The 18,006-nt window shown below is 65.9% G+C and overlaps 6 protein-coding genes across 6 annotated transcripts in view; 3 read left to right on the top strand and 3 right to left on the bottom strand.

Annotated features, from left to right (window-relative positions):
• AMSG_12243 (uncharacterized protein) overlaps positions 1 to 877 on the top strand; it is a 4,310-nt gene extending 3,433 nt beyond the window's left edge. The window contains exons 2-3 of the mRNA XM_013899467.1: positions 57 to 151; positions 245 to 877. Of these exons, the coding sequence (XP_013754921.1) occupies positions 57 to 151; positions 245 to 820 (671 nt within the window). The 3' untranslated portion in view covers positions 821 to 877. The remainder of the gene's footprint in view (positions 1 to 56; positions 152 to 244) is intronic.
• A 188-nt stretch (positions 878 to 1,065) lies between these two features.
• On the bottom strand, positions 1,066 to 4,883 carry AMSG_09185 (uncharacterized protein; the record flags this gene model as incomplete). Its single annotated transcript, XM_013899440.1, has 2 exons — positions 1,066 to 1,081; positions 1,108 to 4,883. 2 exons carry the CDS (start codon positions 4,881 to 4,883, stop codon positions 1,066 to 1,068), a joined length of 3,792 nt encoding a protein of 1,263 aa, XP_013754894.1.
• A 546-nt stretch (positions 4,884 to 5,429) lies between these two features.
• Positions 5,430 to 6,920, bottom strand: AMSG_09184 (leucine rich repeat containing 51; the record flags this gene model as incomplete). Its single annotated transcript, XM_013899439.1, has 2 exons — positions 5,430 to 6,734; positions 6,855 to 6,920. The coding sequence occupies 2 exons, from the start codon at positions 6,918 to 6,920 to the stop codon at positions 5,430 to 5,432; spliced, it is 1,371 nt and encodes a 456-aa protein (XP_013754893.1).
• Positions 6,921 to 8,148: 1,228 nt separating this feature from the next.
• AMSG_09183 (uncharacterized protein) lies at positions 8,149 to 11,699 on the top strand (the record flags this gene model as incomplete). Its single annotated transcript, XM_013899438.1, has 3 exons — positions 8,149 to 8,186; positions 8,273 to 8,442; positions 8,490 to 11,699. The coding sequence occupies 3 exons, from the start codon at positions 8,149 to 8,151 to the stop codon at positions 11,324 to 11,326; spliced, it is 3,045 nt and encodes a 1,014-aa protein (XP_013754892.1). The 3' UTR covers positions 11,327 to 11,699.
• A 1,502-nt stretch (positions 11,700 to 13,201) lies between these two features.
• Positions 13,202 to 15,844, top strand: AMSG_09181 (bardet-Biedl syndrome 2 protein; the record flags this gene model as incomplete). Its single annotated transcript, XM_013899437.1, has 3 exons — positions 13,202 to 13,274; positions 13,573 to 14,151; positions 14,202 to 15,844. The coding sequence occupies 3 exons, from the start codon at positions 13,202 to 13,204 to the stop codon at positions 15,842 to 15,844; spliced, it is 2,295 nt and encodes a 764-aa protein (XP_013754891.1).
• On the bottom strand, positions 15,630 to 17,900 carry AMSG_09180 (ring PHD family protein; the record flags this gene model as incomplete). The annotated part of the gene is made up of 2 exons (XM_013899436.1): positions 15,630 to 17,703; positions 17,740 to 17,900. The coding sequence occupies 2 exons, from the start codon at positions 17,898 to 17,900 to the stop codon at positions 15,870 to 15,872; spliced, it is 1,995 nt and encodes a 664-aa protein (XP_013754890.1). The 3' UTR covers positions 15,630 to 15,869.
• Between the last annotated feature and the right edge of the window lie 106 nt (positions 17,901 to 18,006).

The raw sequence follows: 18,006 nt of genomic DNA, 5'->3' as shown, positions 1-18,006 counted from the left end.
CCGCCTCCCACCCACCCGCCACGCCCGCCATGTCTCTGCCGTTCCTCCAGCCACAGGCCGTCTGGCCAACCTCGCCGCCAACTCGGACCGCACCCTCAACATGCTCTCGCACTCGCTCGAGGCCATCCGCGCCAGAACCCGCGCCACGGCGGTACCTCGCCGACTCGACTCTCTGGGCATGTCTCCGCTGGCTGCCACATCGCGACAGGAGAGACCGTCTCTCCGCTTGAGCGCTGCTCATCAGATGCCTTCCTCCCACCCGCGCCCGTTGGTCCTCTCTCCGCGGGCTGCTGCTGATGATGTGGCGAGAAGGCTGTGGGAAGAAGTCGATGACGCCTTTCCGCTGCCTGCCTCCCGCACACTGGTAGCAACGTGCGCCGCCAGTGATGAGATCGGCGTGTCGACTGCCGAAGAGAGCTTGGACTCGCCGGACGATCCTGCTGCCAAGCTCGACTTCCACGTGGCCCGGCTCCGGGCAGCGGGCGGCGATCCGAGAAAGTGGAATGCCGCCATCGATGCGCTGCAGCTTGACCTCTCGCCGGCGCTGGCGCAACTTGTCGAGACCAACCGGTCGCTGCAGGCCCGGGTCGACTCGGCCTTTTCGCGCTCGCGCTCGCTGGTCTTCGCTGACTCGGACGACGAGGAGCGCAACGAGCGCGACGAGCGCCAGCTCGCACATCTCCGCAAGCAGGCGGCTGGCCCAGACGACCTCGGCTGGATTGCTGAGCAGGTCTCCAGTCTCGACGCAGACTTTGCTCTCGTTCTCGCTGCTCTTCCGCCTCCCGAGAGCGGCAGCGAGAGCGATGACAACAGCTCTTGAGCCACGCACCTGATGCGTTTACAGGCTAAACCATGTTGGGTGTGATGCCCACCCCAGTGAGTGGCGGGAGCTTGTGTGGCGGGCGGTGACTGCGGCCGCGCCGGACTCCCCTGCCGCGCTGCCGCCTCCGCGCCGGCAGCGGGCCGGCGTCGAGCCGGATCCGCCGTCCGCCCGGGCTCGGCGGCGTGGCGATGCGAACGAGCGCCGCCCGCCGCATCGCCTCGCGCGGGTCGGATGCGCCGTCGTCAGCTTCGGGTGCGTCTGCCACCGGCCGGCTCCGCGGCGACGGCGTAGGCGCAGATGCCGGCGACAGTGCGGGCGCGAGCCCAAACGCGGCTTGGATCCGGTACACCCGGTGCTCGTCGTCGAGCATAGTGTCGAGTCGCGGATCGCCTCCAGGCTGAACTGGCTCGGCGCGCGTCTCGCGCAAAAAATCAAGATGCTGAGCAGGAGCCAGTGGCGGCGGCGACGACGAGATCCCCACCTCCGGCAGCAGCGTCTCCAGTGCTCCAAGGAGCGACGCCACCTGTCTACACGAGCCTGAGCCCGATCGCGACCCGCCGGTGCCGTCATCAGTCACGCCCAGCATGTCGCGGCCGGTTCCGCCCGGGATGACCGACTCGAGCAGTCGCGCCGGAGCCAAGCCCGCGCTGTCGCGGTTAGAGTACCGTGTCTTCACCCTCGCGCTCACCCGCTCGACCGCCGACAGCGCCGCCCTGCCGCTGCCGGACCCGTCCCCGCCACTGCAGTCGGACCGGGCGCTGTACTCGACCGAGCCTGCAGAGAGCTCGGCAGCAGGGATTCGCGGCAGCGCCAGGCTGCCATCAGAGCGCTGCAAGTCGGCCTCGAGGGCAGCGATCGACTGCGTGGGGAGGACGTCGTCAAACGGGCGGATGAGCTCGCCTTCCGGCGTCGACTCTGAGCAGGAGCCCGATGTAGAGTCGCGGTCCCAGAACGCGCCCGGTACCGCATTGCGGTGGAGCGAGCGGTCGCGGGCGGCGCCGCGGACATAGCGAAGGCCGGCGGCAAACTCGGATGCAGCCAGCTCGGCGATAGTCGCCTTTGTCGCGGACTCGTCCAGCGCCACAACCTTGGCGGCAGACGACGCATTGCGCTGCCAAACCTCGTCCTCGGCCACGCCCGAGCGCTCAGTCATGGCCGCCAGGCCGACCGGGGAGCACGTGTGCCGCGCATGGCTCCGCAGGTACATCACCGCAAAGCCGACAATGAGAACCAAATCCTCGAGCGCTGGCACCAGCGACATACCAAGCAGATGGTCGATGCCGTGAAGGACATGGAGGAGGACACCATTTTGGATGTCCCACACCGTCAGCACGCCGTCGACCGACACCGCCGCGCCATGGTTCGACGCCTGGCATAGCGCCACGTCGGCCACTTGCCGACGGTGAAACTCAAGGACACGGCCCTTGCGGAGCGTGGTGAGTCGGCCTGACGCTGCATCGCCACGGATCCGCAGCGTCGCCAGCGCACCGTGCTGCGAGCCGAGAATGACAAAGCCGTCGTCGCCAACCGCTACCGCAGAGATGAGCACCCCGTGCGCGTGCAGCCGCGCCAGCCGCGACTCGAGCGACGAGCCCATGTGGACCGCCGCAGACACAAACATCGGCGCGCAGTGGAACCGCTGCACCGCCGGGCTCAAGCTCCGTGTGTCAAACGTGTCAACCACTCCTGACGACGAGACGCCGACCACAAGCCCAAGCTCTGGCATTGCTCGCAGGAGAAGCACCGCGTCCGACGGCTCAAACAGCGCCAGCTCGGTCACCGCCATCTGGCACCGCAAGCACCACACCTTGACACGCCCCGACATGCAGCCGGCGGCGACTAGAATTGGATCGCCTCGTGGCACGTCTGGCGTAGCCGTAGTCTTCGCAGTCTCTCCCTCGGACATGACTTCGGTCTCGGTCTCGTCCCCGTCCTCGTCCGCGTCCGCGGCTTCAGCCTCATTCGCTTCCCGGCCCGAGCCGACAGCGCGGGCGACGGCGGTGCCGAGCGCGGAAACAGCTGCCGCCATGGCCGTGGTGGCGGTGCTCGGCATGCCGTGAGTGCACACGTGGAACATTGCGCTGCCTTGCGGCTGGTGAAACCAGATCAGCTGCGTCACATGCTCAGCGTTGACCGTCGAGACGTCAAACGAGACGCCAGGGTCAAGGACTGCGACATCGTCCTGCTCCACGTTGCGGATCTTGATATTGCCGGTTCCGTACTTGATATGGGTCGGGACTGCCTCGGCCGGGAGTTTGCCAGTACTTGTGGCGTCCTCGCTGGCGGCTTTCCATGCCGGCCGGCGGTCGGGAATGGCGTAGTTGACAAGCTCGACACGGCCCGAGTCGTAGCCGACAATGTAGCTTTCAAGGCGAAGGTGTGGCGGCGGAATGAGAAGGGCGGTGATCGATGGCAGCCCACGCTGGGCCAGGATCTCAGTCCGGAGCCTGTCGATGACGTCGGCGGCGTCGCCCCTGCCAAGCTCCTCGCCGCCGGGTTGCTTGGCTTCGATGCTGATGGAGCGAACCGATGGCTCGCTTTCCAGCTTGCCAAGGCCTTTGGTCATTCTCGCGATCTGCGCCTTTTCAGAAAGCATATTGCGAGCCTCTTTCTCGGCCTGCTTGCGACTCTCGCGACGGCGAGCAACCGTGGTGGGGAGCGAGAACATGATGCGATTGGAGCGGGTGCGACGGAGGAGCGAGGGCACGAGCGCGACGCGGGCATCGTCCTCATCGAGTGCGGTGGCTTCGGCCTCCAGCGTCGCCTCGTTGATGAGATAAGACTCGCCGAGCTCTTGACGGGCGGCGGCGATGCGGTCGGCGACTCGCTTGCGCTCAAAGAGTGCGCGGAGGTGGGCGTCAAAAGCGTAGCCCTGTGGTGCAAGATTCTGGTCGACGAGCGATACTTCAGATGCCGGATCCGGGAGCGCAAGCCGGAACACGACGTTGTCAACCGTCGCCGCCATAATGTAGCCGTCGGCCACCGTAAGATGCGCCACCAGCGAGTCGCACTCGAGTAGCTGTGTCGGTCGCTCTTCCACAGAGAGAAGCGAGAGTATCGGCCCGGTCACAGTCACCAGCGTCGGCGCGGTGAAGGTCGGTGTTGACCAGAGCGCGTGCCGGCACCAGAGTATCGCTTCGGGTGGCGACGGCAGTAGAAAGGCCGATTCGGGTTCGCTGGTGCCGGCTGCGTCCGGCTCGTCCCCGCCGTGGTCGCCGAGCGCGGCGGTGAGCTCGGCGGCCGCGTGCTGAGCAGCACGCCTCGCGGCCGAGTGCCCGCTCGAGAGCGCAGTCAGGATCGAGCCCTCGAGCGCAGGCCGGCCGAGCACGTGGGCCGCGAGCTCGGTGCCAGACGGGACGTGCCAGAGTTTGACGACCCCGTCGTCAGCGACGGAGGCCATGAGGCAGGTGAGCGGCGAGGGCGGAAAGTCACTGCTTGTCTCGGACGTGCGAAGCGGAGACGGTGCCGAGCCGGAACTTGAGGTGCTGCTGGCGCTGGACTCAGGCTCGGGTTCGAGCTCGGGTTCGAGCTCGGGCTCGAGCTCGGGCTCGGAGGCAGGCGGCGACGCCAGCACAATGTCACGCCCGCGGCGAGCCTCAAACGAGGCTGGTGGGCGGATGAACGCGTTCTCCGCCATGGCAAGGGCGTTGACTCGCCGGGTGTGGCCGAGCAGGACATCCCAGAGGATAAGATGCGAGTCTGCGATGGCAAAGACCTGGATGGCAAACGAGAGCGTGGCGACAGCGACAAGCTGGAACCGTGCCGAGTACTCGAGCGCCGTGATGGGCGAGCCCAGGTTGGTCTGAATGAGTGTCTCGCCCGACTCTGTCGAGACGACGTAGACGGTCGAGTCGAGATAGGCAAAGACGCGGGGGAGCGACGGATCGGCGACCAAGTGTGAGATCCAAGGCAGCGAGTGCGGCACTTCGCGGATCATGGCACCTTCATACACATCGATCTTGCGAGTATGCCGATCAGCAACGTGGTGAAAGCCCCAGAGCTGAAAGAGAGACGGTTTTGCGGCGACAAGGAGTCTCGCCGAGCCGTGGAGACCGACCATGGTGACCATTGATCTCAAGGTAGCGACGCGAACGAGAAGAGTCAGAGAAGCAGCATCATGAACAGCAATGGCATCATGAGCATACATACCATATATAACGTTGTGTGCACGAGAGTACACCAAACATGTGAGCGGCTGATCAGTCGAGACAAACGCCATCAGCCGTCGATTAGCCACACTCCAACTGCGGACTGTCCGTGCATGCGAGGTCACTACCGCATGACTCGGCGCCACATACACCGCAGACAGCACCGTCTTGAACCTCCCCGCAAAATGGCCCACAAACCTTGCTTCCGTTGCGTTGGCCTTGGGTGCTCGGTCCGTTGGCTTGTGATGCCGCATGGCCACAGCCTGGCCGATAGCCTGCACGGGGGGGCGGGGGATGGGGGGGGGGGGGGGGGGGGAGGGACGGGAGTGCGGTGGTGGTCGGTGGCCGGGCCGACTGCCGGACAGAGGCCCACGAGGGGAGAGGAGGGAGGGGGGGAGGGAGCAAATCAGACGCAAGTAGAGGTGTATGTATGCAGGGGAGGGGGGGGGGGATTGTGGCTACACAGTCAATATCGACTGCTTGAGCTGTGGCTTGGCCTGTTTGCGCGCCTTGCGCTGTCGGTACCGTACGTACCGCTGCGGATCGGCATGGATGGCCTCGCGGACGTGGAGGTGGGCAAACGACGATGAGATGGCTGTCCGCTTGACGGCGGCGAGTGGACGCGGTGCGGCGATCGAAGACCCATTGGACGAAGCTGGAGATCCAGGGCGCGACTCGCCGGGCTCGTCGTCGAGCTCCACCTCCCACTCGTACATCTTGTACACAAACGGGGTCGGCGGCAGGCCGCAGCCGCGAGCCGGACCGGTCTCGGCCGGCTGAGCCGGCTCGGCCTCGTCGCCTCTGCCACTGCCACCGCCACCGCCACCGCCACCGCCGCCGGCTTCCGCTCGCCGTGCGCCGAGAAAGTCAAGAGACTTGGGCAGTGGAACCGTCCGCGACCGCCGATGCGCCTGAATCTCCGCCCTTGTTTGCTCTTCGAACATCTTGGTCAGCTCCTCGAGCTCCTCGCGCTCCTCGCGCTGCTGAATGGCCTCAACCCGGCGGAAGAGGTCGCGGACAACAAGCTGCGGGCGGCAGTGGGGTGGCGGCTCGGGGTGCCGCGGCTTGGCTGTGGTCCAGAACGCCACCCGCCCGCCGTCGCCACTCCCGCTCCCGCCGTCGCTCCCACTTCCGCCGCTCCTACCGCGCCGCACAGTGCGGCGCCGGCGGGCCAGCCGGTGTGCCCTTCCAGAGCGCAGATACAGCGGCGTCAGCGAGTCCTCTGATGCCCGCATCGCCGGAGACGTTTCACCCAGCAGCGGCGGCAGCGACCGCCCGCGTCCTGTCGCCAACATCCGCGACGGCGAGAGCAGCATGGCTGTTCGTGGCGCGTCCAGCGGGCCGAGCTTGTCACACCGCCTCCGCTCTCTCTGGGTCACCCGCTTGCGATCAAAGATGGTGAGCGCCTTGCATGAGGTCACCACCACCCTGCGATAGCCCAGCTCCTCCTCCACGGGGTTGCCGAACAGCGTGAGCGTGGTCAGATACTTGAGCGGCGCGAGTTCCTTTGCCACGCGGTGAAGGCCGCGCAACTGGTTCCGATGCAGCAGCAGAACCTCCAAACACGGCATCGACGACAACACCCCATCAATGACCGTCAGCATGTTGTTGTGGACCGAGAGTGTGGTCAGTCTCGTCAAGTGAGAGATGCGCGTAAGTCGGACCAGTGCATTTCCCTCCAGATACAGATCATTGAGAAAGCGAAACCGTTCAAATCCGGACAGTTTTTGAATGCCCTTGTGTCCCAGGTACAGCTCACGGACCTGTCCGCCGTGGGGAGAAGGGTGTGCGGAGAGGGGGTGAGTGAGTGAGATGATGCGGGTGGAAGGGGAGGGGAGGGGAGGGGAGGGGAGGGGAGGGGAGGGGAGGGGAGGTGGGCCTACCTGCTCGGGTGTCCGTCCACCAAGTTCGCGCTCGGGATGGGAGACTACCCGCTCGAGCAGAGCCATGGGATGGGATGGGGATGGGGTGGGATGGGGTGGGGTGCGTGAGGTGGTGGGCGTGTGCGGAGAGATGCGGGGGGTGGCGGGGGGGGGTGGGAGGACGCCGGCGAGTCCGTTGCTGGCGGTCGACAGCCGACGACTGACCCGACGGCCAACGACTGATGGCACAATCGGCTAATCGGTGAATACGGCGGACCGATGGCAATCCGAAGGCAATCCGATCGCCATGGCTAATCGACTTGATGGAGGTACGATGGAGATGTGTGTTCGGGTATGGGGGGAGGGGAGGGCGGGGAGGGGAGGGGGGGGGGAGGGAGTGTTTTGGTGAGATTGCCGCGGCGGGTGATAAGGACAAAGAAGACATGATCAGTTAGATCTATGTTTGCTCTGTTTTCGACATGACTCACAGTCTCAACGAGAGCGATGGCGCAGCGTATCTCATCGCATACAGCCTTGCCCCCCTCTAGTTTGCGGATGTTCGGACCGCAGCATGCGGCTAGACCAACATACGGTGCCTTGGACCTGCGATTGAATGTGAAGAATCGACGTCCATCGTCGATGGACCGAATCCAATCTTCTCAGATGATCGGAGGCTCCACATCGCCACGATCTAGCAGCCAGACAAGCACACAAAGGCCGTAACCATCGCATCCATACCCCCAACCTACCCCAAACGCCTACCAACTCTCCTCTTCCCCCTTCCCTCCCCCCTCCCCTCCTCCTCACCCAATCCCCTACCCTTTCCCCATCCCTGACCTCGATGCCGATCTCCCACATCCCCCCACCCCGCCTACCCCAGCCCAGAGACCAACCACCACCACCACCACCACCACCAAACCACATCCCCCTCATCCCCTCCCCTCCGGATCCGATCCGATCCGATCCCCCCCCTCCCCCCCTTCCGTCGCCACAGCCAAAACACAGCTGGTCAACTCGCATCCACCACCACCTCACCCCCTTCCCGCCCCCCCCCCACCCCCACCCCCCCCCCCCCCCCACCACACACACAGCACCATGACCACCCCCACCCCCGACACAGTGCTCCCACTCCTGGTGGCATCCCTTAGCCATGAGCCAAGCGAGCGTGAGCCTGCGTCGGAGGCACTCAGCCGTCTGCAGACCACGGCGGGCTTCTGTGCAGCGCTTGCTACCCTGGTGACGGCTGGCATGGATGATGGTGATGATGATGACGATGGTGCTGGTCATGGATATGATGAGAGCCATAGTCAAGCGTATGCTGCTTATGCCGCTGGTCGCCGTCTGCCTGAAAACGTTCGCACCATGACGGCTGTCCTCCTACGACAAGCTGTGGATGCTGCTTGGAGAAGTGCTTCAGATGAGGAACAGGTCCATGTGAGGGAGCTCCTCCTTGCTGCTCTGGCGTCACCTACCGCGTTTGCTGGCGCTCCAAAGATCGCTAACTTTGTGGCTGGCGCCGTCGGTCGTATGGCTCGCGTCGATCTGGCTCGCGGCGCTTGGAATGAGTTGCTGCCCACACTGGTCGAAGGCCTGGCCAACCCGCAGCATCGTCTTGGCCTCGTCAACGCCCTGCTTGCCTTTTCTTTGTGGCCGAAGAGCTGGTCTCGTCGCGCAAAGCAGGCGGCGCCACTCGCCGGTGGGCGCCTGTTCCCGAGGGTGAGTCGGAGGCCTCGGCCACCCGCCAGCTGCTTGGCCAGCTGGCGAGCGAGCTGCTCCCCATGCTGACGTCGGTGTGGCGATCGGGTGCCGAGGAGGTGGCTGTCGGTCTGGAGCAGATTGCTCGCGGCGGGGCAAGTGCCGACGCCGTGGCGGGCGTCGAGGACGCGCTCGTGGTCCTGCTGTATGCTAACCGCGTGCTGACCAAGCTGGTGGTCCACGGCGTGACCTCGTTCTCCGACTCCTCACCGACGGTGACCTGGCTCGGCACCCTCCTCGAGACACTGCCATCGCTCCTCGGCCCTGCCGGCAACGCCTCTGAGGCTGCTGAGCTCGGCCGGTCGGCCCAGGCCACGGTACTGGAGATTCTTGCCGTCCCAAGCGAGGTCCTCGTTGCCCACCCTCTCTCGTTTGCCGGTATCCTCCAGCCATTCCTTCACTACTACCATGACTCGCTGCAAGACGCTCTGGCCTCGCTCACCTTTTTCGAGGACGACGTCTCGAGCCTCTCGCACTTTATGCAGTCGTACCTCATTCTCATGCTGCAGTTTGAGACGGGCGTGCTCGACTACGTGGCGCTGCTGCCGCCGCCGGGCGAGGCTGCCGGCGACGGGAGCACCATCTCGGCATCAACAGCTCTGTGGCGGGCCTCACCGTCGGTCTTCAGCTCAGCCATGCTCCGGAGTCTGGTCCGGAGCCAGCCGCAGGCCGGCGTAGCGCTGCGTGCCGCCGGCGAGACCATCGAGGCTTTTCTCTGCTCGTCCGGCGCGAGGAGCGAGGACGACACGTCGCCACGTCTGCTCGAGCTGCTCGAGCTGGTCTCGTCGCGGCTTCTCCCGCTCTGTGCCAACGACCTCGCGCTGTGGGGCGACGATCCTGAAGGCTACGTTCTCCGCGGCGACGCGCTCAACGCCGAGGTCGACGTCCGCCCGGCGGCCGATGCGCTGGTGGTGGCCTGGGTTAAGACTTGCTTCGACCTTGTCTCGCCAGCACTGCTCTCAATGCTCTCGCAGGCCGCGAATGCGAGTCTCGACAGCCTTGACGAGGTGCTGATGAAGGATGTGGCCTACCGCTGCGCCGGCATCTCGTCATGGGAGCTCGCCGACGCCGTCCCGTTTGCCTCGTGGTTCACCGACGGGCTGGTGGGCGAGGCGCGGACGAGCTCGTCGTACGCGCCCATCATCACCGCCCGTATCCTTGGGCTCATCGAGCACTGGCTGCCGTCGTTCAAGGAGCCGAGAGCGCGGAGCGCGGCCTACGAGCTCGTTGTTGACGTCCTGACCGGCTCGGAGGACATGGTGTGCAAGCTGGCGGCGAGCGCCGCGCTCTGGCACCTCATCAACGACTGGGACTTTGAGGCCGAGGGCTTTGCCGGCTACGCCGCGCTCGCGCTCGAGGGCCTCCTCAAGGTGGTGGCCGAATCGGGCGAGGCCGAGAACAAGCTCCTCTGCATTCGCACCATCTCGCTCATTCTCGACCGGATGGGTGGCAAGGTCCGCGGCCTGGCGTCGTCGCTGGCGTCGACGCTGCCGGAGCTGTGGAACGTGTGTGACGAGTACGTCAATCTCAAGCCGGCCATCGTCAACACGACCATCAAGGTGGTGGCGGCGCTCGGCGTCGAGGCTGCGTTTATCGACGACTTTGTCCTCCCGCTCATCGAGTACTGCACCGAGCCGGCGCCGCACGGGGTGTATCTCATGGACGAAGGCCTAACGTTGTGGGAGGAGACACTCAAGGTTGCGCGCGAGCCCATGTCGGCTGCGCTGCTGGGGCTCCTCCCACGCGCACTGGCGCTCTCGCACTCGGGCCTCGGCGAGCTCGTCTCGTGCTGCAAGATCCTCGAGTCGTACGCGGTCCTCGGCGGGCCGGCCTTCCTGGAGGCTCGCGGGTCCGAGGTGGCAGACGCGCTGATGCGGCTGATGGGCTACGGACGCGGCGACGACGGCATGGCCACCGTCCTCCCGAGCGTCATCACGCTGCTCCAGGTCTGGCCGTCGGGCGGGCCGGCGCTCTTTGGCGAGGTGGTGACCAAGGCTGTGGGCGACTTGCTCAACGGCAAAGTTCCCTCGGTGCTCTGCGCCAAGTACCTCGTCCTCATCGCCCGGGTCTGCCTTGTTGCGCCGTCGTTTTTCTCGGGCCTCTTTGCCGACTCGGGCGGCGAGGCCGCCATGGGCGCGTTTCTGGACGTGTGGCTGGCGCGGTGGGAGGAGGTGACCGAGCCGTCGGAGCGCAAGGCGACGTGCATGGCACTGGCCTCGCTGATGGCCGTCCCATCACTTGTCGCGCCGCGCTTTGGTGCTCTTGTGGCTGTAATTGTCACAGTACTCTACGAGTCTGAGCCCGGCACGCCGTCGCCGATTCTGGCGCAACTGCAGGCGTCCGCCGGAGCTGGGGCCGCCGCCGCTGGCGGCGCCTGCGCGCCGCGCAACGGCCGCGGCCGCGGCTTTGACGCCATGTTTGCAGCCTCCGAGTCGCTCCTCGACGCCGCCGCCGACGAGGAGAGCAACGGTCGTGCCGCCGCGCTCCGCGACTCGATCCTCAGCCTCTCGACCCAGCACCCGACAGCGGGCGGGCGCGAGGCCGAGCCCGAGGCGCAGCGCCGGGCGGCACTGTGGGCGGCCGATGCTGTCGTTGCCACGCCGCTCCGCGAGTATGTGGCGGAGCAGCTCGGCGTGCTCCAGAACCAGGTCGGCAGCGACGGCTTTGAATCGCTGCTGAGCCAGACCTCGCCGTTTGTCCGCGACCAGTTTGTGCGGTACTGGGAGGCGGCAGGCTGAGGCTGAGACTGAGGCTCAGACCGCGGATAGCGAGCGGTGCGAGTCCTCGGTGCGAGCCGGTTCGGGCGAGGCCGAGTTTGTGCCCGCACGCAGCGCAGCGTCGAGCGTGTCCTCGGCGGCCGAGCGTGTCTTGCCGACAAAGAACCGCAGCGCCGAGTAGTACGACGGCCGGAGGAGTGCAGGCCGCGAGAGGAGGGCCTGGACGAGGACGGCCGAGGCTGCGGCAAAGACGAGGATGTTGCCGCGGCGGAGGCGCGGAAGGAGGCGGGCAGCGGCGCCGATGCGGTACCACGAGCCGAGCGCGTACTGCAGCATGTAGAGGCCGAGCTCGAGGCGGCGCGACTTGCGCTCCAGAAAGATGGCAAAGCCGCCGACGAATCCGGCTGCCGCCGCCAGCAGCGGCGAGCGGAGCGAGGTGTATCGGGTAAAGGTGCAGACCGTCGCCCATGCGAGCGTGGTGTAGGTCGAGAGAAAGACTGTGGCCTGCCCCACGTTGCGGGCGAGCTTGAGGAGAGTGACAAGCGGCGAGGTGAGGAGGGCGGTCGGGCGGAGGAGGAGGAGCGGGAGGGTGAAGACCGGAAGATAGACAGCCGCCGAGCGCGGAAGCGCGCGGATGAAGAACCGCATTAGGGCGCGGGAGCACGAGTCCGGCTCGTCTGGGTGATGGATGTGGTGGAAGACGTGCGGGTGGAAGAGCGAGCCGACGGCCGGATAGCCCGCAGCCTCGCGCTCGGCGTTGATGGGATCAACGTCGACGTCGAGAAAGCCGCGAGGCGAGGCAAAGATGTGGCGGACGGCGTCGTAGACCGGCGGCGACTTTTGCCCATGGTGGTTGAGGAACCGCATGTACGAAGGATCGACCGAGTCGGCGGCAAACATCCAGGCAAACAGCAGGTGCGTCGACGGTACAATAAACAGGGCTGCGTCTACGTGCCGCCAAGCCGGGAGCACGCCACGCTGCACGCCCCACCGCCCGGCGACCTCAATGGCGCGCACAGCCGCAAAGATGGCGAACGTCGTCCGCGACGCCGGCGGGAGGGCAGCCATGGCGATACCGCCAGCGATGCTCCCGATGATGGCGCCCGAGTAAGGAAGGATGCGGGCTTCAAGCGCCTTGCGCGAGAACCACGTCGGCGCCAGCGATGACGACGAGGAGGAGGAGGAGGAGGACGATGCCGGGGCGAGGAGGACGGCGGCGCGGGCGGCGATGATGAGTGCGCGAATGAGCGAGACGTATGCGGCGAGAAAGGCGGCCCATCGGATGGGGCCGGTGTTGGTGACAATGGCGAGGAGTGTGGCCTTTAGCCGGGCGATCGAGGGCTTTGCCAGCAGACGGACGATCTTGGGCAGAGCAGCGAGGAGCGAGGGCAGGCCGTAGCCGATGGCAGCTGCCCGAGCCGTCCGCCAGGCGAGGGCCGACAGGGCCGAGGAGAGGGCCGGGGTGGAGGCAGTGGCGGAGGCAGGGGCGAGTGCGGTGACGACGGCGTCGGTGGGTGGGTCTACGCCCGGGCGGAAGCAGGGGGGGAGGGACATGGTGGGAGGGGGAGAGGGGTGGAGGAGTGGGGGGAGGGGAGGGGAGGGGAAAGAGCCTGACTCTGGCTGGCTGGGTTGGCCCATGGTCACCCACCACCACAATCAATGGTCACCCACCACCACAATCAATGGTCACCCACCACCACAATCAATGGTCACCCACCACCACAATCAATGGTCACCCACCACCACAATCAATGGTCACCCATCACCACAATCAATGGTCACCCATCACCACAATCAATGGTCACAGCAATGGTCCACACAGGCGTTGATCGCCCGCTCCGCACCTCCCCACCCCCCCACCCCTCTCCACACACCCCCGGGGAGCTGTGCAGGTGGATGTCCCTCACTCCGGCCTTCCGCTTCAAACTTCCGCACACTGTGCGGGAGGGTCTGGTGGCCATTGGCAAGTGTACGTCGCCAGGCAGAGGAGGGGAAGGGGAGAGGGCGAGGGGGCCGGGGGGGGGGGGGGGGGGCCCGGGGGGTGGGGGGGGGGGACGGCAGTGGGTGGTCGGCAGTGGGGCAGTGGGGGGTTGGTGGCGCAGGGGAGGGAGGGCAGGCGGCATACTCACGTACTTTCTGTGGTTCTATGTGCTTTGCTGGGCTTTGCTGCTGCTGCGGATATCGTCCTCGTCCTCGTCCTCGTACCGGACGTGGCCGTCTCTGGCAACGACTTGGTCTGGTCGACTCTGCGCCATTTCGCGACACAGTCGACGGCCGCACGCCATCGCTCGTCTTTGCTACATCCGGCGGCAAGGTCGGCGTTCACGCTCCGCATGGGCCGGCCGGCGGGACCGAGGTCTCGTTCCTCGCCGTCAACCTCACGCTCACCGCCCTTGCCACGGGCCCGCTGGTGAGCGACGGCCGCGACGTGCTGGTCATGGGCACGGAGACACTGCTGCTGATGTACGATGTCCAGGAGAATGCAGACGTGCTGTACAAGGAGGTCGAGGACGGTGTCTTCTCGCTGGTCATCGGCCTGCCGCCGGGCGCCGCTGCTGATGGCGCAGGCGCGCCGCGCTCGCCACTGGTCTACGTCGGCGGCAACTGCTCGCTGCAGGGCTTTGACGTCGAGGGCAAGGAGCAGTACTGGACCGTCACCGGCGATAACGTGACTGCGCTCGAGATGTGCGACGTCGAGGGCGACGGCATCCCCGAGCTGCTTGTCGGCTCGGAGGACTACGAGATCCGCATCTACAAGGACGACGAGGTCATCTCGGAAATCACAGAATCGGCCGAAATCGTGGCCCTCACCGCCATGCACGAGTTTGTCTACGCCTTTGCCCTCCGTGACGGCTCCATCGGCGCCTACCACCGCACAAAGCGGCTGTGGACACAGGCGACCGGCATCCGCCCACCGCCCAAGTCGCCTTTGACCTCGACATGGACGGCGTGGCCGAGATCGTCACCGGCTTTGCCGACGGCACCCTCCAGGTCCGCCGCCAGGACACGGGCAAGCTCATGTACGTCGAAAAGATGGACGACGGCATCGCCGCCCTCCTCGTGGCAGACTACCGCTGCGAGGGCAAAGACCAGCTCGTCGTCGTCTGCGTCAACGGCGCCATCCGCGGCTACCGCGCAGAAGACGTCCACGGCGAGGGCGCCGCCACCCTTGCCGCGCTCCGCGGCGATGCCCCACTGGACGAGCCGCCCACCCGCCCCGACGCAAACGCTCACCTCGGCTTTGCCGACACCGTCGACGGCGACGACGGTGCCAAGGCAGCCTCTGCCGACGCTTCAATGTCGCCGCGCCCTTCGCCGACCCCGCTCGCCCCGCACGAGCTCTCCTCTCACAAGATCTCCGCCGCTCGCGCCACCGCCATTCTCGGCAAGGATCCGCTGCAGGAGAAGCTCGACGCACTCCTCGAGGAGAAGCACCGCCTCTCGCACCAGCTCCAGACCACCAGCTCAAACACGGCCCGCTTCAAGTCGGCCGACGCCACTCCCGACGAGGAGCTCGTCCCCACCAACACACGTGTCGACATTACCCTCGTTCCCAACTACTCCACAAACTCGGTCGACCTCGTCGTCGAGACCTCCAACGAGACCGTGCTCGCCGCCGTCACCCTCACCGCAGACCACCTCTTTGAGCAGCAATCCATGCTTGTCCACCCTGACGAGGCCCTCTCCTCCGTCCGCGTCGCCATCATCCCGCAGAAGGACACCGAGCAGTACGTCGACGTCACCTCGCTCGTTGGCTACCGCGGCGCCTCCTTCTTCCAGGTCTTCTCTGACCGCATCCGCTTCCCGCGCTTCGCTGCCTACCTCCCGGTCGACAAGGCCGCCGTCCAGATCCCCAATGAGGGGATTGTTGTCCGCATCGCCGAGCGCGCCTCGCAGCTCTACGTCTGGCTCCGCTCGCGCTTCCTCTTCAATGGCCTCAACGTCGAGGCCTCTGGCATGGACATTGCCCTCTCTTCCCTTCGCGACGGCCACATCGTCGGCATTCAGTTCTTTGAGGACCGCGGCCTGCTCCATCTCAAGTCGCACTCGATCGAGTTCCTCGGCGAGCTCGTCCAGGACCTCGCCGACTTTCTGCACCTCGACCACGTCGATTCGCAGGCCGAGTTCCCCTCGCTCATGGCAGCCTTCTCTTCCACGCTCACTCAAGTCAAGGCCTTCCACTCGACACGCCAGAAGCTCTCCACTGACATGGCCGAGACCGCTAACCTGGCAAAGACCCTCGTCGTCAAGGCCGAAGACGCCCGCATTCTCGGCGACATGCACGCCATGAAGCAGCACTACTCGGCCCTTGCTGCTCTCAACCGCGACCTCCTTACAGAGTTTACCAAGCGCAAGAACAACCACAGCGCCCTTCTCGAAAAGCTCCGCGACGTCCACCGCATGATCCAGCGTGCCGCAAGGCTCCGCCGCGGCGAGCCCGCAAAGCGTGTCATCGCCGCCTGCCGCAAGGCTCTTGCCGACTCCAACATGCCAGCCCTCATTCACGCCATTTGCTCTGGCGGCGCCGCAGAGACATAGCTGTTCTCGTAGTAACACCAATACTCTACTCGTGTGACTCGATCGATGCCGACACGTACTGAGAGCCCTCGCACACGCTCGCCTCCATGCTCGCCTTGGCCTGATGCCGCCAAGACCCCGGCGGCATCGGCCTCGCCAGAGCATGTCGGGCGTGCTTGGATCTCGACTTGCCCTTGCCCTTTCCCTTACCCTTGGCCTTACGCTTACCCTTGCCCTTACTCTTGCCTTTGCCCTTGCCCTTGCCCTTGCCCTTGTCCTTGCCCTTATCAATGCTCCTACCCTTGGTCCTGGTCTCGTCTGCCACCGCCGCCGTGACCTTCTCCGACTTGGCTGTGCCCGCGTCCGCGTCGTCATCCGAAGAGCTGCTGGAGCTCATGATATCGATCATACGTCGCACAATCTGCAGCGTCTGGGTCGTGCCGCTCGACACCGCCGTCGGCACTGCCGGCTGCGAGTTGACAAAGTGCCGCGAGTGGACTTGCACATGTCGCAGCAGGCCCTGCAGGTTGCGCGAGAGCAGCGTCCGCCCGCGCCCGCCCGTCGCTCCACCACCCAAGATCCGATTGCGGATCTCGTCCTCTGATGCCTGCCGCGGTGGCGTCTGGTGGTACCGCAGAATGTCCTCGCGAACTTCCTCGCGCAACTCCGGCTGAAGCTGCGGCCGCGGCGGAACGTGCCGTCGCGCACGCCGGCTCGGCGGCGATTCGCGCAGCGGCGTCTCACTCACCACCTTTCGCTGCGCCTGACCCGGCGACCGCGACAGCGAGCGCCGACTCCGGCCCGACAGTAGATTCGTCGGAGTCTCCAGCACACGCTCGCCTGCAGCTCCGCGTGGCGCCGCCATCTCAGGCGACTGAGTGTCTGGAACAGTCGAGAGGCTCGACGACCCAGCGCCGTCGTCGTCATCGGACGAGATGGATATCAGAACACGGGCTCGCTTGGTGGGTCGCGCTGCAGTCAGCCGCAGCTCCTTGCCATCGTCATCGTCGTCGTCTGACGACTCGTCCGACTCGTCCACAATCCTGCGCCGCTTGGTGCCGACTGCCGGCATCGCCGACGCAGCCGCCTGCTGCGCTGCCAGCGCCCCCCGCGCCGCTTGCGCCATTCGCTGCGCCCGCCCGCGTGGCGGCGACGCAGACTCAAAGTCCGACTCGTCGTCCTCCGAGACGACCACAAATGCACGATCGTCGTCGTCAGCGACGTACGAGTCGAGCCCCGCAGACGGCCGGAAGCGGACGGGCGACGAGATGTCCTCGCCGCAGTCGTCCAGTTCATAGAGGTGGTCGTCGTCGTGCCGGATAATTAGCTCGTCCTCAGTCACATCCGCCGCAACCTCTTCTGCTCCAAGCGACGCAAACGAGTCGCGCAGCGCCCGCCGCCGCTGCTGCTGCCGCCGCTGCCCAGGCCCGCGTGTCGCTTGCGCGCCAGCCACGCATATCTCGCAGTACCATGCACCGTGCGGAATGAACGGCAGCGGAGGCTCGCAGCACCGTGTATGGCAGGCAGCATCGCAGGCATCACACAGGAGCAGGATGTGCTCGTCGTCCGACGAGCCGCATCGGAGACAGAAGACAAGCTCGAGCTCATCAGGAGGCGGCACATCCTCCAGCCGCAGTGCCACATCCGCCACATGGACTTGCTCTTGCTCCCGGCCATTGGCATCGCAGATGGAAATGACATTGAACGCTGCCTTGCACAGCGGGCACACGTTCGCCGCGCTCGCCCACGCCCGGATGCACAGCGCGCAGAACGAGTGGCCGCATCCGAGGACGCCAGTGTCTGTGGTTTGGTCAGCGAGGCAAATAACGCACGCTACTCCATCGTCGCCCTTATCCTCGACCTTGTCCTTCTTCCGCCCACTTGCTCCGCTTGCCGCCACCACCGGCCATGCCGACGACCTCGACTGTGAGCTAGGATGACCTGGTGGTCGCCGCGACTTGCGGACCAGCAGCCGCGGGGACGCAGTGAGCGGCGGCGGCGCTCGCGGTGACGATCCCTGCGAGGAAGAAGACGAAGCCTGCCCCGACGAAGAGCTCGAACTCCACGTCTTGCGCATCCCGCCTCACCCTGGCCTTCTGCCGTCAAGTGGTGGCCGCCCTCTCCCTCTGCCCCGCGCCCGTGATCGCGCCCCTGATCGCCACCTCTGATCATGACGGAAATGA

The sequence above is a fragment of the Thecamonas trahens genome, assembly GCF_000142905.1.
Source record: "Thecamonas trahens ATCC 50062 unplaced genomic scaffold supercont1.45, whole genome shotgun sequence".
In the NCBI taxonomy this organism is placed as follows: Eukaryota; order Apusomonadida; family Apusomonadidae; genus Thecamonas; species Thecamonas trahens.
This window is presented reverse-complemented; position numbering and strand designations above follow the sequence as displayed.